The sequence below is a fragment of the Drosophila ananassae genome, chromosome 3L (genome assembly GCF_017639315.1).
Source record: "Drosophila ananassae strain 14024-0371.13 chromosome 3L, ASM1763931v2, whole genome shotgun sequence".
Classification (NCBI taxonomy): Eukaryota; Metazoa; Arthropoda; class Insecta; order Diptera; family Drosophilidae; genus Drosophila; species Drosophila ananassae.
The window spans coordinates 8,939,463-8,955,976 of NC_057929.1; the positions used below are offsets into that span (position 1 = coordinate 8,939,463).

Here is a 16,514-nt window from a genome sequence, read left to right on the forward strand (position 1 = left end):
AGGGTAAAAGTCATTTTTTTACTATGGAAATTGGCCATTATCCTGTTTCCCATATATTTCACAAATGAAAATATCTTTCTTCTTTATATACAGTTGACTTTATTCGTATGCATGTATATTTCGTGTACTGTGTATATATATATATATTTTATTTTCGCTACAACGTTTCGTGGTTCCATTGCCATCGGTGGAAACCTCACTACAATAATATCTCGATTTTCATAATATAATACATATAATCTAGACACAAACTGTTGAGCAAATCAAACAGCTCGGATTAACTTGGTTAATCCCATTACAAAGGCAAATCATAAAGAACTATTTCTCTTCGATGCACAGACTTTTCAGTTTAATGCTTTAAGATTTATAATTTCTTTGTTTTTTTCTATAATTCATTATTTTTTTTGTTTTTTCTTTTTTTTTGTACGCGTGAATACATGTGTTATTTAAAAACTTTTCCATTTTTTTTACCTATAACCAAAATAATGCAAAAAAAGACATTAAACATTTTTACATCTAATTAGGGGATCGATTTCGAAAGGATTGCGCTGGTGTTTCAGGATAGGGAAGACGATCAAAATGAACAAATTGTATACCTATATCGTACGAGTATATATCGCCTATATAATATATGTATATATATATATATATCTATATGCGTATAAGTAAATACATAAGTAATAGAGCATTCACAGTAGTTTCCATCACACACCTAGGTCTGATGTTCGCCGCCACTGGGACTGCTGTTGTTGGTGTTTGTTGTTGTTGTTGTTGTTGTTTGTGTATTGTTGTTATTATTATTATTATTGTTGCTTGTTGTACGCATCATTAGCCGCGACAAGCTGGTGTTTGGCTCGCTGAGCGAGTATATCTCCGCCTCAAAAACCGGCGGACACTCCATATTCGGATAGTCCGGTGTGGCCGCTTTAGAGTCCAATGATCCCGAGTTGGACACCCTTGGAGTTGCAGCACTCTCCGATGCGGCTGCTTCGGCACCCACTGCCTCAGGTTTCGGCTCCTCCTCCCGCTGGCGTATGGGAGGCGGTGGTGCCGGCGGTAATGGCGGCTGAAGTGCCTCCGAGGAGCAAAGGTTAGTGGTTGATGTGGTCATCATGCCAGGCCCTCGGTAGCTTCTGTAGCCCGCTTGATTGTGTGTGGGCAAGGTGATTTGTGAGAAGATCTCCTGATCTCCATCCAGATCCGCAATGCTAGTTGGCGTCGTCGGCTGCACCGGATACGACTGCTGATGGTGGTGGTGGTGGTGCTGCTGCTGCTGATTATGATGATGGTGGCCAAAAAGCGTGCGATGCAGCAGCGGTGATCCCAGAAAGCGGTTCTCCTTAGAGGGCTTCGCCGGCGTGCCGCTCGAAAGAGAGGAAAGCTTCGAGAAGATCGGTATCGGAGCTGAGTTCTTGCGATGGGCATCGTACTTGGTTCCCGCTATCTTATCCCGCAAGTCCTGATTGTACGTCTGACTCTTCTTGATGCTAGTCCCGCTGCCAGTGCCACCGCCTCCTCCAGTTCCGCCGCCGTCCAAGGCGTGATTGGATTTCGATTTCTTGTTCAGCGGCAGCGTCATTGTCATTGCATGCCCTGGCGAACTGCCGGTGGATCCAGTTGAATTCTTCGAGAAGGGAAGCCTCCGGTCGCTACTCGACTTGCCTTTGTTCTTCTTCTGGTCGCTGCTGCTCTTGTGCAGGAAACTGGAGAGCTGCTGCTGCTGGGAGCGCAGAAACTGCTTGGTCTTGCTGCTCTGCGACTGATGGAGCTGTTGCGACTGCTGCTGGTGCTGCTGATTGTAGTGATGCAGTTGCTCCTGCCTACTGCTCGAACTGGAGCTTGGCTCATCGCCGCATATCAGCTCGTAGCCAAAGTCGCGCAGCTTCTGGCCCTCCTTGGTCCTCGTCCTCTTTATACTTTCGTCGTCCGGCTTAAAGCTGATCTCATAATCGGGCGTCTTGGGAAGGCTTACACTTTGGATCTTGGGCAGCTTCTCCAGCGGCTTCGCCACACTCATGCTGGCGGAGCTCTGCTGACTGGCCGTTGATTCGGTCCGTGAGTGCTTGTGCTTCTCCACGCCCAGGTGAACCCTGTTGTTGTACATCTCCTGGGCCTCCTCCTCCTGCTTGCGCAGCATTAAGTCCTTGAGCGTAACGAAGCCCTGGGTGTTATGGCCGTGATCGAGGGTGGTGCCCACGCTCATCTTGGGCAGCAGGGTTTTCGAGGTGTGGAAATCGAACTCCACCAAATTCGGATTGGAGGCATGCAAGAAGTTATACGGAACCTTCTTCAAGCTGGACTTACTGCTCGGACTCTGACTCAGGCTCTGGCTTGGACTCTCCTCGGAGCTCTGGTGCTGCAGTGAGGTTGGTGTTGCCGTTGGCGTCGGAGCAGGGGACGTGGGTGGCCCTAAAATAGAAGCCGACACAGAGACAGCCGATTCTGTGCCACTAACCACGGAACTTCGGCTAGAGCTGCGCGATAGCTTGGGTGCCACTGGCGGGGCGATTTGTGTGGGTGGCTGAGCTGGATCATGATAGCCCGGTGTGTTGGCCCCGATCTGGATGCCGAAACTGCCACCCGGCACCTTTCTATAGCTGCGATACTGCTCCGTGGGCACGGGGATGTCACTCGATGGCTTCGCTGCACTGCTCTTAAAGGTACCCATGGTGAACTTTCGAATGGAGTCCAAATATCCTCTCTCATGCTTTGTGGTTCCCGAGGAGGGCGGTGTTCCGCCTGGCAGAGTAAGCGAGGAGATGGATACGGCTTCCTTATTAGCCTGCGGTGACGGAGTACTCAGGTTCTTGGCCACCAGGGCATCGTTCTCCTCCCCAGAACTGTCGTCCTCCGAATACAGATCCCTGGCACCGTTGCTGGCACCTCCGATTCCGGAACTGGCCGACACCTTAAGCGAAGCCTGGCGCAGCAAGTCCACCCACTGGTTAAGGGCATTAAGCGACTCGGCGGCAAAGTAAAAGCACTTCGCCGTATGATAGACCTTGAAGGCGTGCGGCTTGGAGTGCACCTCCTTGGCCAGAGAAACCGTAAATCCGGGTAGGAAAATAACCAGACTGGCGGTGGAGCTCTCCTTCTTGCGAAACCCGTAAAGTATGGTGTCCAGCATCACAAAGTATATCCTTGCCCAGTACGTGACTCCGTTGTGGTTCTTTGTCCGTCGGTACAGATAGCCTTGGATGTCGCCGGTGCCCAGGAGCTTTAGATTCATGTTCCTCCGCTTGGCCATCAGACTGTGCTTCTTCTTCAGGGTCAAAGTGCGCGACTTAGTGGGCGTGTGCAACTCACTGATCTCAGAGGAATCTCCGGTCGCTGGCACGGGAACTGGCACTGACACAGGCACGGGAATAGAAATGCTGGTGGTGCTACTCGCCGCCTGCATACTTGCGGGCTTGGGAGGCGGCGGTGGCACTGATGGGGGCGTCATCTCTCGTTGTTTCCGAGGTCGCGGTGGCGGTGCTGGTGGTGTGACCAAAAGGAACTCCTTGCGTGGCTCAATCGCAGGCGGAGTATCGGATTCCTCTCCAGAATTATCGTACGCTGGTGTGCTATGGCTCTTATCCAATCGTCCGCGACGTCCCTGCAGTACCAGTGGAACGTTTATGGCCTCTGCCAGAGGCATTTCCTGGCCACGGGTAGCCTGGTCAATAGCCTCCAGCAGCTCCTCGGCGTTTTCGGTTTTGCAGTTGCGGAGCGTCTCCAGGGCGTCCTCGTCGCCCTCGTCCGCGAACGGAATTGGCTCGAAGGTTTCAAGGATTGTGTTCTCCACGTTGCACGTGAATTTCTCATTCTTCACCACATAGTCCTCCACCTTCATATTGGCATCGAAACGGACCACCTTGCTGACGCCCGGCTTGTACCGATCCTCAAGGACCTCGCGCTGCGATTCCTCGGTCAATTGCTTCAGCTTCCTGGCCTCGTGGAACATTCGCTTGACCTTGTCCGTGGAGCTATCACATGCAATACCAATGCAGGTCGTGGGCCTGGGTGCTATCTCCAGACCATAACCGAAGGATATCGACTTGTCGCGAATGCTGGGCGATCCTGGATCACAGACAGCCGAAGATCCACTACCTGGTTTCCTTTCGTGCCACGACGGAACCACCAAATCGGAGTGTTTCAAGCTGAGAAACTCATCGCCGCAGATGGTGTTTCTACGCTGGAGCAGGGCCCTCGGCTTGGGATAATATAAACGGATCTCTCGGGCCGCCGACTTGGGATCTGTGGGTGTGGGAATATCACTGCAGCTGGAATCCGAATCCGAAGAGGAGGACTCCACAACTGGATTGGCCTTAACCAGATTCTCGTTCTTTTCGATGCTCAGGGACTTTCCAGACTCCGGCACGGAGCTTCCAATGCCACCCGTTGCCGCTCGCTCCGAGTCCAGCGTTAAAAAGGCAGCTCTTGGGCTGGGCATTTGATCCGCCCAGCGACTGGCCATGTTCCGCTTTTTGCTGGGAAGCCTGTAAGGCTGCATGTAGATTTGGCCGAACATTTTTGTGTGCTTGGGTCGCTTCTTGACAGTCAGCACCACATCTGGCAGGGCCTCCCTCAGATGCTCCAGCACCGTTCGGTGTTGCCATCCGACCACAGTCTGATAGTTGATCTGCACAATTTCGTCACCGTCCTCGATTTTGCTCGAATTGTGAGCTGGCGAGTTGTACTTGTTGTCAGTCACACGATGAATGCCATTGTAGCTGGACTCGATGGTAAAGCCCAGCTCCGATTCGCGCTTCTTGAGGGTCACCAAGCTGAGAGAGGCGGGCTGCAGCACCATTGGATCCGAAATGTCCTGAATAATAAAGTTGGCCAACCTTTCGAGCCGTTCTGCCGATGTCCGAATCGCAGGAACTGGATAAAGGGCGAACCTATCCCGATGCGCAATGGTCGCTAGCTCCAGGCCGAATTTGAGCACATTTCCGCAGTACTCTCGGTACATTTCTTGCTTTCGGAACGGTGCCCGCTCCAAGCTGCTAACCAACGGCTTCAGAGTGGCTATCATCCTGGTAATATCGTGCAGTATCCTTGTATCTATCTTGGTGCTGTCGGCGTGATTTTTGGCCAACTCTCGATGCAGATTCCTGGCCGCCGTGCCCACATGCATTGCCATAAACTGTAGATTGTCGTTTTTTAGATGATAATGCTAGAAGTGGAATCACAGGACATGTTTTAATTATTTAATATGATCCAATAAACCCCAGAGGTTGACTTACGAAATTCCTTAGGTTCTCCACTGCCTCCAGTACGATTTCCTGATGACCTATCCTCCGCATTCCCAGATTTTCCAGCTCATAGGGCCGGATGTTAAGCAGGGCCTTGCCATCGATGTCATGTTTGGAAAACTCGTACAAATATGGTTTCATGGACTCATCCAGACCTGCAACAACAAAGAAAATGTATAAAAAATAAAGGGCGAACGAAAAAATGCAGGAGAAATCTTTTTGGCAAAGCTGAAATTCTTGTTTCGCTTGTTGCTGCTGCCCCTTTGATGTTGCCGTTGTTGTTGTTGTTGTTGCCTCTGCTGGTTTTGGGGCAGTGGCTCGACTCAATGCAGTTTTTTTCTCCTTGACCTCGCTCATCGTTTATCACTCGCTACGCACCTCTGATCCAATCCGTCACCTGGTCGGGCGTCCACTCGGCGATGTTGATGTAGGCCATCCTGCTGCGGCTTCTGCTAACTCCCGATCCGAGCACCTAAGGCATTTTAATCAATTTGCGCTGGAAAATGATCGGCCCAAGTATGAGTTTTTTTTTTATTGTTTGTGGCCACTGGCAGGGTTGCCGACCACTAGTTATATGGATATTGTTGCGTCCTCTTGTTCTTCATCTTCAATAGAGTTGCCAAGTGTTTGTAAAATCCTGTTTGTTTTTAAATATATGTTTTAAATGTTTGTTATAAGATAGATAGTTTAAATATTTCTTAAAACTAGTTGTAAGGATTAATATATGTTAAAAATCATAAAATAAACATTTAACGGAACGAATTTGAACCTTTAAAATCGTTTTAATGTTTTTAGAACATGTATTTGGAATTTGTCTTTTAAAGCATTCGGTCACACTTAAGGGAAATTTAGCCGCCGATTTTAAACATACGTTGCTAATTACGGGGATTTCCGGAAAATTCAGCCAGGTAAGACCAAACAATTGATATTTTACCTTGGAGGGTGATACCTATTTTAACTAAATTACTGAGAAATTAGCCGTAGCTTCTTACTTCTCTCTAATTTTCAAAGTAATTTTGGGGGTCAAAAAGAGTGACCAGGCATTGGCGGGTATGCTTTTTTAGGCTTAGTGCAAGCGCTCCCCCCGATACCCCAAGCATTCGAATAATTGCCAAATGACAGCATCAAAACGAAGATAAATAAACAATTTATCATCTGACGGGATGTGCTCGCCAAGATAGCAGTTAGAAAACAATAATTGGCGGCCATATCACTTGACGCCAAACAATTATACATATATGTACATATATATGTATATATATTACGAAGGCAGATGCGAGCGCGCACGTTTTTCCAATGTTCAGTCACTTGCGAGAGGGAGAGGCACGTTGAAGTAAATCACCGCGTGTTTTTCTTTTCCAATCGCTGCAATTGGCTGCAATAATGTGTGCTGCGCAGACAAAACAAATCAAATTCTACAATCCATCGAGTTCCGCCAGCTCCGACAGGTAACGAAACGCTTTTTAATGCGGCATTTATTTACGCACGGCAACGGCAAAGTGTGAAAATCCGACAAAAAGTCATTAGAATGTGATAGACACACACACACATTCACACATATACACCAAAAATCGCAATACCCACACGCACACTTTCGGTGGCATGTGCTTGGAGAGCTCATTCATCAAACACGCAATAAAAATAAATGCGAGGAAAATGGCATAGGGTTCACCTGGGCAAACACACAAATACAGTCAAACTTTCAGAGACATAAACATATGATAAAAATTGAATTTCAAATAGTAGCCGGTAGCTGCAGTTGAAACGAGACAGAAAAGATAAAGACAGAGACGGTGGCGGAGGCGAAGCGAGAAAGGTAGAGTGAAAAAGAGAGCAGCCGAAGCCCCCATGCGAGAACAGTTACAGACGCAAAAAAAAAAACAACAATCGACAGCGGCAGTGTGTCGGCATCGCAGTTTTTAAACCATTTTTTGTCAGTCAGTCGCTCACCTCGCACACCTCCACACTCTCTTGCCTTTCCATTAGATATCGAATAAATATTGCCCGCAACGCAAAATCCTATCGCAACAGCAAAAGGAATAAAAAGCTCTAAATCACATGTGATCCACACCGGCGGCCCATGTGTGCTATAGAGTGTAAAGAAGAGTGTGACCCATTTTGGCAACGCCGGCGCCGACAGACTTGGCTACGTTTCTCACCGCCCACTCGCCCACACACGGACCCCCCATTCTTTTCATTTTTCCCCCATCTCCGAGCAGAGGGAAAATGAGCAGCATCACGTTTTTGTGCAGCAAAACGAGCCAAAATCACAACAATGGCGATGTCCAAAAGGGCAAATCATCAGCATTTGCATCCGCATCCGCCGGTTTACTAACAATCGCCAATAACCATCAACAACAACAACAGCAGCAGCAGCAACAACAACAACAACCACAGCATCATCATCAGCAACAGCTACAACAACAACAGCAACAACTGCAGTCAAAGGTTAAGGCTATTGCAGCCAAAACCAATGGTCACATGTAATTCATTGCATTTTCTTCATTTTTTTGGTTTTTTTTTTTTTAACGTAAAAACTGAATTTGTACCCAAAACCCATAATACATTAGTATCTGTGTTTCCGTGTTATGAGTGTGTGTGTGAGCTGTGTGTGTTTTGTTGTTGCCATTTACCGCCATTGTAACTGATTTGTGCTGTTGTTTGTAGAGTACTCGTGTGTCTCATATGTCTGTCTACCTATTCTCCACTGTGTTTAATTAACGCTCTTTTTCGACCTTTTCTTTTTTTTTTTTTGTTAACATTGTTTATCGAGTTGTGTCTGCGTTGCGGCAAATAACAACAAATAATGAAAAGATAGCGTCAGCAAATGCGCTCTGAATTCTCCTCCACGATCGAGCCACGTCTATCGGTGGGGTGGGGTGGGTGGTGATGGTGTTGGGGAGCCATCCTTCTCCAAACTGAGAGCAGGATCCTGTTGTCCTTGTCTTACTGCCTGGTCCAGGCTTAGTTACCTGTTGTTTCGTCATCCTCTCTCTTGCACACGTGGCAGATGCTCTCTCCTCTCCTCTCATCTTTCTTCTTTTTGCTCTTTTCTATTACTATGTAGAGTCTTATACGAATTTTATATACCCTTTACACTGATTATCTTTAAACATAAAGCTTTTGAAATATTTCATCATGAAGAGTATGAATATGTATGCTTCTGTTTCGTTTTGGCACAGTAATGATGTACAAGAAGCAAAGATAAAAATAAAGAAAAGGAGAAGAGAAGAGAGTGCAACGAACGCGCCTACGCAGCATCCATCCTCAAATGTACAAAAGATGGATAGTCGTTGTCTGCTTCTTCCATCGTCTACGTACCTAAATATATAAATAATGTTTTTTTGCATGTATTAAGTGTATGTGGGACACGTTTATTGTTTCAAAGACTACAGTCAGTGGTGGCCAAATACAGATGTGAACTCTTTCTCGGCCCCTCCGAGTCGTGAGGTCACGTCAGCATTCTGCATCGCACATGGCGGAAATACCCATAAGCAGTCATAAGCCCCACACAAATGCAAATATTAAATGTGTTTTTAAGTTTTAGTATCAAGACCCGCCTTAATTTCAGATTAAAAATCACAAAGTTATCAGCCTCATCATCATTACGCGATTTCATTTCACCACAGACCGACCCTCCCCTCTTTCAATATTGAAGTAATCGACTATAAAATTAAAGCCATTATCTTTATCTGTTCTCATTCCAATCCTTAAGATTAGCACTGTTTAATTAAGGAATTCAATGAGTAATATTTCTTTAAATAGAACCCTATTGAGCATCTGATTAATTCTGCGTGGCCGGTATCTGGATTCGAGTGGGTGGGGGTGGGCGTTGATTTGAAAGTAGAGTAGGTCAGTGTGGTATACTGTAACCTTGAGTTGCTGCACAGCTTTAAGCTTACGTATCAATATAGTATCCCTGCACACAATGTAACTACCAAAAGAAATTAAATCCATACATATGTATATATTTATAGTGTGACGAAAGAAATCAAAAATTATTGCAAAATTAATCAGAGCTTGGTGATAAAACGTTATCGTGGCTAACCACTGAACTCCTAAATAATATAACTATACGTCACTGCTGATAGATGGGGGCGTAGAATTGGCCATATCTTCTAACTGGTAATCTTGTCAACTAATCTGACATTTCTACTTGCAGCGATGATCGCTCGGATGTCACGGAACAGCTGTATGTGGATCCATATGCCGAGCTCGGCAGCAGCAACTGCTGCCCTGCCTCGCCCACCACAGTGCCTGCGAAAGCGTCCCTGGAATCGCCACTGAAACGATCCGGCCGGCGACAGCGCACCACCTCGATCGGTAACCAGACAACCACCGCCAATCCGTCCGAGTGCATTATTCGAGCCAATAATCGCACCATCTATACGGCCGGACGTCCTCCATGGTATAACTGTGCAGGGCAACAGGTGGAACCTTTCGTCATAGGTTAGTACATCTCAAATATTATTATTTTATTACTTTTAAAACTAATTTTATTCGTTTTAGGAATCTGCGGAGGTAGTGCTTCGGGCAAAACCACAGTTGCTGAGAAAATTATTGAAAGTCTGGACGTGCCATGGGTTACCCTGCTGTCCATGGACTGTTTCTACAAGGTGTGCTTTATATCCTAAAAGTTATATTAATAAATACTATAATTCCTTTAAATATCCTTTAGATTCTGAATGAGAAGCAGCACGAACAGGCCCTGATCAACGAGTATAACTTCGATCACCCGGATGCCTTTGACATCGAACTGCTGCTGGATGTGCTCACCAAACTCAAGGAGGGCCGTAAAGTGGAGGTTCCTGTTTACAATTTTGTGACACACGGCCGGGAAAGTCAAACAAAGACGATGTACGGAGCGAACGTTATTATCTTCGAGGGCATTCTGACTTTTCACAGTCCCGAAGTGCTCAAGCTTCTGGATATGAAAATCTTTGTGGATACAGATCCCGATATTCGTCTAGCCAGGCGATTAAAAAGGTAGTTTTGGAGTAAAGTATTTTTTTTAGCAAGAAAATAATTTATTTATAATATTTTAGGGACATCTCACAGCGCGGTCGTGACCTGAAGGGCGTTTTGAAGCAATACCTAAACATGGTTAAGCCCTCATATGCCAATTACATAGCTCCCACCATGGCCCATGCGGACATTATTGTGCCCCGGGGCGGGGAGAACAAGGTGGCCATCCATCTCATCGTCCAGCACGTTCATACACAGCTCCAATTGGTGAGTATCTCATCTAAAGTCATACCTTGATTATAATCTCCATTTTTTTAACAGCGAGGCTTCAAGCTGCGCGAAACTCTGGCCAACTCCTACAAGGATCAGCCTATGCCACATTCTCTGCACCTGTTGCATCCTACGCCCCAAATCAAGGGCCTGCACACATTTATCCGCTGCCGGAACACATCCCGCGATGAGTTCATCTTTTACTCGAAACGCCTTATACGGCTAGTTATTGAGTATGCACTGAGTCTGTTCCCGTTTAAAACCACCACAGTGGAGACGCCCCAGGGAGTCCTTTACGAAGGCAAGCGCATGGAATCGCGCAAGATCTGTGGTGTTTCCATTCTCCGTGCTGGCGAAACCATGGAGCAGGCCGTCTGCGATGTGTGCAAGGACATTCGCATTGGAAAAATCCTAATCCAAACCAACTTGAAAACCGGCGAGCCAGAGCTCTACTACCTGAGGCTGCCCAAAGACATAAAAGACTATAAGGTGATACTGATGGACGCCACCGTGGCCACTGGTGCTGCGGCCATGATGGCCATCCGGGTGCTACTGGATCATGATGTGCCCGAGGAGAATATAATTCTGGCCTCGCTTCTGATGGCCGAGATCGGTGTGCACTCCATTGCCTACGCCTTCCCAAAGGTATTTGTGTTTCAAAAGCATTAGGGAATCACATTAAACGTATCATCTTCTTTCGACAGGTGAAAATTGTTACTTCCGCTCTGGACCCGGAGATTAATAGTAAGTTTTATGTTATACCCGGCATTGGTAACTTTGGCGATCGTTACTTCGGCACGGAGCCCTCCGACGACTACTAAGGAGACTACTCCGAGCCACATCCACAACCAATATGGAGAACCAACAAGTTTCTAATGTATACTAGGCTAAGTTCAAAGCGTTACTTAAATTATGAATTCGGAACGAACTGATGTTTTATTTGAGTGGCTAAAAAAACCGACGGAGCAACCGCAGGAAGAAAGCCAGGATTCCAACTATCATTGCGATGCTTATAAAGCGCTGAAGAAGATTGTCGTTTCTTGTGGTCACTGCCTCTGCCTTTGGTGCATCTTTCTCTTCCTGCTTATTGGCACATCTTGTCCAATCCCGCTCATCATCCAGAATCTCGCCAACCATGCTGAACTTGCTGGCGCTGGTGATGCGCACATGGACGCGTGTTCCCAAGAGATTCTCTCGCATGGGCAGCAGTACCTGTTCATAGCTCTTGTTGTGACCCACATAGTGCAGCTTATCATGGGAAATTTCCGTGACCAGTACTGTATATATTTGGCCCACACGACCCGAATATGGTTCGTAAGTGTAGAAGAGATCGGTAAGGCGTTTGGTTCGCTTCTTCACCAGATTAGCCGGTATGCGTTCCATTTTGGCAGCCGGCGTGCCTGGGCGAGGGAAGAATTGGTTGATGAAGAGGCTCGGGAATCTATACTTTGCACACAGAGTCATAGTTTCTTCGAAATCTGCTTCGGTTTCTGTGGGAAAACCGCAAATTATGTCTGTGGCTATGGTTACTCCAGGTACTCGTTCCCTCAGAAAGTCCACTACGTGCTCGAAGTCCTTGCGGCAGTATTCTCGCTTCATTTCACCCAAAACAGAATCGCTGCCGCTCTAAAAAAGATTAAAATATTAAATTTTAAATAGAATTAGAAAATTATCAAGTAATCCCTACCTGCACAGGAACATGCAAAAAAGCGTAGACTCTGGGGTGCTGCAACACCTTGGCCACCTCTTCCAGGTGCTCCAAAATGTAAGGGGGATTCGTCATGCCCACGCGGAGCATACAGTGCTCCGGAATCACCTCCACCAGCTTCCAGAGAAGCTCAGGCAGGGAGCTGCCTATGTCCCGTCCGTAGGCCCCCGTATCCTCCGACGTCAGCCAAATTTCACAACAGCCCTCGGCAAAAGATTGACGCGCTCGCTCCACCACCTCCTCTGGTGGGTAACTGGCAAGATCGCCACGGGCGTGCTTAGTCTTGCAGTATGTACATTGATTCAGACAGCCAGAGTTTATGGAAATGATCTCGATCAGAGGATTCTTGCGCACCTTTGGCAGGGAGAGTGGTGCCCCTGCTACCCGACGGCCGTGGACTTTCTTCTTGTTCTGCAGCAAACGAACACTATGCCCTTTAAGTGTTTCCTCAACCACCTCCACCACACGATCGATCTGCTGTACACCAATTACGGAGAGACCATTTAGGTAATCCGATTTGGGAGCTCCTTGAGGAACACAGCCGGCGACCACGACATGTTTGCCATTTTTCATCCCTGATTCGATCTCATTGCGGAAAGTGTCTTCCGAGGGATTTTTCACAGTGCAGCTGTTGAGAAGCCAGAGATCCGCGTCCTCCTTGCCGCTTAGTTTGTATCCGTAGGCGGCCAGTTGCCCGGCCATGTACTCCGAATCAGAATTGTTGTGGGCACAGCCCCATGTTTTTACGAAAACCTTCTGTGTTCCGGGTATAACACTCTCGTGGATCGTGGGCTTTGGTTTCGGGGTCACCTCCTCCTCCTCAGCTTCTGGCCGGATTTGCACCCGCTTCTTAGCACGAACAGTTACGTTCTTTTTGTTTTCATAGCGTTCCCGGGGCTTGACGTCGTCGGCGGATATCAGATCCTCGATGTCGTCCACATCGTTGCCCGGTAGATCCTGTCCAAGGTGATACATTTTTGATACCTTCTCCGTTTTGGATTACAAATCCTAGGCACATGTGCCACAGGTCCAGCTGTTTACATTCGGTCTTCTTCTTTCCAAGGTAGTGTTGGAAAATGATGGTGTAAAGAGTATTCGATTGGCAGACTGATTAGGGGGTTCGGCTTGAGATGGAATCCAACGCCCTACAAAATAATTAGAGCTTTCTTAAAAACTAATAATTTAATTATTAGATTTATTAAAACCACATTATTAAATAAAGCATAACTTTATCATTTGAAAAACAAGTGTATTTAATGATAGCTAACTCTTATCTTAAATATTCTCCCACGCACGGCGGGAAGGAACAGATATGCCGAAGCTTTTGCGGTTTTTGCGCCCTACTGTGTAGACACACAGTTATCAGTGGGCTATCAGCGGAAAGTTCTACTCTGCTACAGACCGCCGCCGCAGCAGCACGAAATAATAAAATCCGTTGCTAGCCATGATTACGATTAAATGTAAAGACACCAATCTCGATCCCCTGCCAGTCAAGGTTAGTTCAAAACCCCGAAAATGAAGCAACATGTAACAATATGAGTTTTTAGATCGGCATTATTGGCGGTTCCGGCTTGGATGACCCGGATATTCTGGAACAGCGCACAGAACGAGCAGTGGAAACTCCTTATGGCGATCCTTCAGATGCTCTCATTGAGGGCGAAATCAATGGAGTTCCGTGCGTTCTTTTGGCGCGGCATGGTCGCAAACACGACATCATGCCATCAAATGTGAATTATCGAGCTAATATCTGGGCTCTGCGCGAGGTAGGCTGCACCCATTTGATTGTGTCCACCGCATGCGGTTCCCTGCGCGAGGATATCCAGCCGGGGAACCTTGTTGTTCCTCACGATTTTATCGACCGCACCACTAAGCGACTGCAAACATTCTACGACGGCTCTGCGGATAGTCCACGTGGTGTTTGCCACCTGCCCATGTTCCCGGCCTTTAGTGACCGAGTCCGCAACATCCTCCTTGAAGCGGCCAAAGAGCTTGAGATTCCGGCTCACGATAAAGGAACTATTGTGACGATTGAGGGCCCGCGGTTCTCCTCTCGCTCCGAGAGCAACATGTTCCGCCTGTGGGGTGGCGATTTAATCAATATGACCACCTGTCCGGAGGTTGTGCTGGCCAAGGAGGCAGGTTTACTCTATGGATCAGTGGCCATTGCCACGGACTACGACTGCTGGCGCATGGGATGCGAGGGTGTGAATGTACAGGATGTTTTGAAGACTTTTGCCGAGAACGTAATTAAGGTCAAGAAGATCCTAGTAAACGCAGTGGACCGCATATCCAAGGAGGATTGGTCTGAGGACATTCTAAATGCCAAGGTTTGTTAGGAGATGAAATAAACAACAAAAACACTAACATTTCTTTTCAAACAGCAATGTGTTTGCAATAACACAATGACTGGATCCATGTGACGTTTCATAAAGCTGTGCCACGAAATCACAGAGGAGACGCTGATGCGTCGCAGACCATTTGTGTCGCCTTTCTATCAACAGTTCCATCGAAAGCGAGCCCCCAAAGTCCACTCCATTTCCATTACGTACGAATTGGAGCCGGAGCACAAAGAACAGCCTGTGAAAACACGGTTCAAATGTGAAACTGTAACATCTGCCACAGAATTGCATTAAAAATATATGTGTAGCTATCTACTTTTCCTTAAAAAATGTTCCACAAATTCCTTAAATAACTTTTATAAGACATTTTAGCGACATTTAAAGGTTCACATTTATATAATTACATGGAGTTGCGTCTTTAAAATTAAAAATTGGAATTCGATTGATGAAGCTGCCATCTTATGGACACTTTCGTTCCACTTGACTTTTGCCGGCTTCCTCGTACTCCTGCGATGAAATCCACATTTGTTGGAAGGTGCCTATGCTAGCCAGAATGGAGCCACCGATCCAGGCGCCAAACCTTCGCTCTACACTCCCGTTGGCCGATATCATTTTCAGACGAGTGTTCGAGGGAGCACGCAGCTGCAGATCGCGGTTCAGGCGCTCAGGGAAGCCTTGTAGCAGGGTATTGCCACCTAAAAAAAATATTATTTTTAGACAAATGAAAAATTGTAATATTAAAATAAATAATTACCAGTAACTACCACCGAACCGAAGAGCGATAGTCGCACATCCGCATCGCACATTCCCACGCTGGTGGACGCCAGTTGGCCAGCTCCCAGCATGGCATTATCGAACAAACTTTCGGCTATTTTAAACCTCTCAGATCCAAAGTCCTGGTGATAGCCATTAGGAAACTCGTAATGCACCGTTGGGATCTGAGCAGCCACCCTTTCGTCATAGGGGTTCTCCAGCACCTGAAGCACATTCATTTGGAAGTCCTGCATCATCAACTGCAGCATGTAATTTTGCCACGATTGCGTCAGGTTTTCAGGAAGCTTTCGCAGGGTAAACCGGGCGTTATCCCGCTCCTTAACCACGTCCTTGGATGCTATCTTGTATACGGGGGACAGATCGATGCCGTGCTTCTCAAGATGCTGACGACACTGCCGTGATAGAAAGTCGCCTCCCAGCGGTGACTTCACCACCGCCTGGGACAGCACATAGCCCTCATGTACGGGTACGGCAGAGGTATGGGTGGCACCGCTGTCCACAACCAATGCGGTGGCACGGCCACTGGAAAAAGCAGCCAGGACAGCATTTTTCACCAGAAAGAAAGCTGGAACGTTGTATTTTTCGAACATTAGTTCGGTTAGCTTCTCTCTGTTGTTTCGCACATTCCAGGATGCCTCTGAGAAGAGCACTGGGTGGTATTCCGGCTCCGATTGAATGACATTCGCATAGGCGTAATCAATAACTTTCTCGAAAAGATCCCAGTTTTCGATCATTCCGTCTTTCATGTAGGTCTGTACCTCCATTTGGGAGCGGGGTACGTTCACATAGTTGGTGTCCACATAGAACTTGCGTTGATCCGCATCTGAAATGGATTAGGGGTGGGTTGTCAAGGAACCGAAAGGGAGTAAAGGAATAAACTCACTATTTGGTGTGGCGTTATTGTCGGTTTTAGTTTCAGGATCAAGATTTGTCTCTGGAGCCGCTCCGATTCCCACGACGGAGGGGATCTCTGCCTTCGGTGAGTCCTCCTGCGCGTAGCCGACTCGCAAGGAATGGTGGCCGGGATCAAAGACCAGTGCTCCGATCTCGTCCCCACCGTACAACATGGTGCCGCCACTCATATCGGGGCGTTTTTAACGTTCCTTGTCTCGATTTTCTAGAGTTTCGCGAAAATATTGTTGCAGTCTATGTATATTTTGCGGCTTTTTCACGACGCTTCTTCACTAGTGGTGGGCTTCTAAGCTATCGATATTTGTC

General features: G+C 47.1%; 5 protein-coding genes across 6 annotated transcripts; 2 read left to right on the forward strand and 3 right to left on the reverse strand.

Annotated features, from left to right (window-relative positions):
* Positions 1–27: 27 nt before the first annotated feature.
* Positions 28–5,836, reverse strand: LOC6494649. Its single transcript, XM_001959900.4, has 3 exons — positions 5,619–5,836; positions 5,232–5,395; positions 28–5,161 (listed from the first exon to the last, which is right to left on the reverse strand). Exons 1-3 carry the CDS (start codon positions 5,674–5,676, stop codon positions 713–715), a joined length of 4,671 nt encoding a protein of 1,556 aa, XP_001959936.1. The 5' UTR covers positions 5,677–5,836; the 3' UTR covers positions 28–712.
* A 473-nt stretch (positions 5,837–6,309) lies between these two features.
* On the forward strand, positions 6,310–11,399 carry LOC6495961 (uridine-cytidine kinase-like 1). 2 transcript variants are annotated; one of them, XM_001959901.4, is made up of 7 exons: positions 6,310–7,723; positions 9,403–9,689; positions 9,750–9,856; positions 9,919–10,226; positions 10,286–10,472; positions 10,527–11,120; positions 11,180–11,399. In XM_001959901.4, the coding sequence occupies exons 1-7, from the start codon at positions 7,467–7,469 to the stop codon at positions 11,294–11,296; spliced, it is 1,857 nt and encodes a 618-aa protein (XP_001959937.1). In that variant the 5' UTR covers positions 6,310–7,466; the 3' UTR covers positions 11,297–11,399. The 2 variants fall into 2 exon arrangements, with proteins under 2 accessions (XP_001959937.1, XP_014763563.1); XM_014908077.3 differs by having other exon boundaries at positions 6,311–6,688.
* Positions 11,381–13,261, reverse strand: LOC6494648 (threonylcarbamoyladenosine tRNA methylthiotransferase). The gene is made up of 2 exons (XM_001959902.4): positions 12,163–13,261; positions 11,381–12,101 (listed from the first exon to the last, which is right to left on the reverse strand). The coding sequence occupies exons 1-2, from the start codon at positions 13,156–13,158 to the stop codon at positions 11,424–11,426; spliced, it is 1,674 nt and encodes a 557-aa protein (XP_001959938.1). The 5' UTR covers positions 13,159–13,261; the 3' UTR covers positions 11,381–11,423.
* Positions 13,262–13,309: 48 nt separating this feature from the next.
* LOC6495962 (S-methyl-5'-thioadenosine phosphorylase) lies at positions 13,310–14,925 on the forward strand. The gene is made up of 3 exons (XM_001959903.4): positions 13,310–13,678; positions 13,731–14,510; positions 14,565–14,925. Exons 1-3 carry the CDS (start codon positions 13,628–13,630, stop codon positions 14,601–14,603), a joined length of 870 nt encoding a protein of 289 aa, XP_001959939.3. The 5' UTR covers positions 13,310–13,627; the 3' UTR covers positions 14,604–14,925.
* Positions 14,896–16,508, reverse strand: LOC6494647 (actin-like protein 6B). Its single transcript, XM_001959904.4, has 3 exons — positions 16,180–16,508; positions 15,277–16,119; positions 14,896–15,217 (listed from the first exon to the last, which is right to left on the reverse strand). The coding sequence occupies exons 1-3, from the start codon at positions 16,376–16,378 to the stop codon at positions 14,982–14,984; spliced, it is 1,278 nt and encodes a 425-aa protein (XP_001959940.1). The 5' UTR covers positions 16,379–16,508; the 3' UTR covers positions 14,896–14,981.
* Between the last annotated feature and the right edge of the window lie 6 nt (positions 16,509–16,514).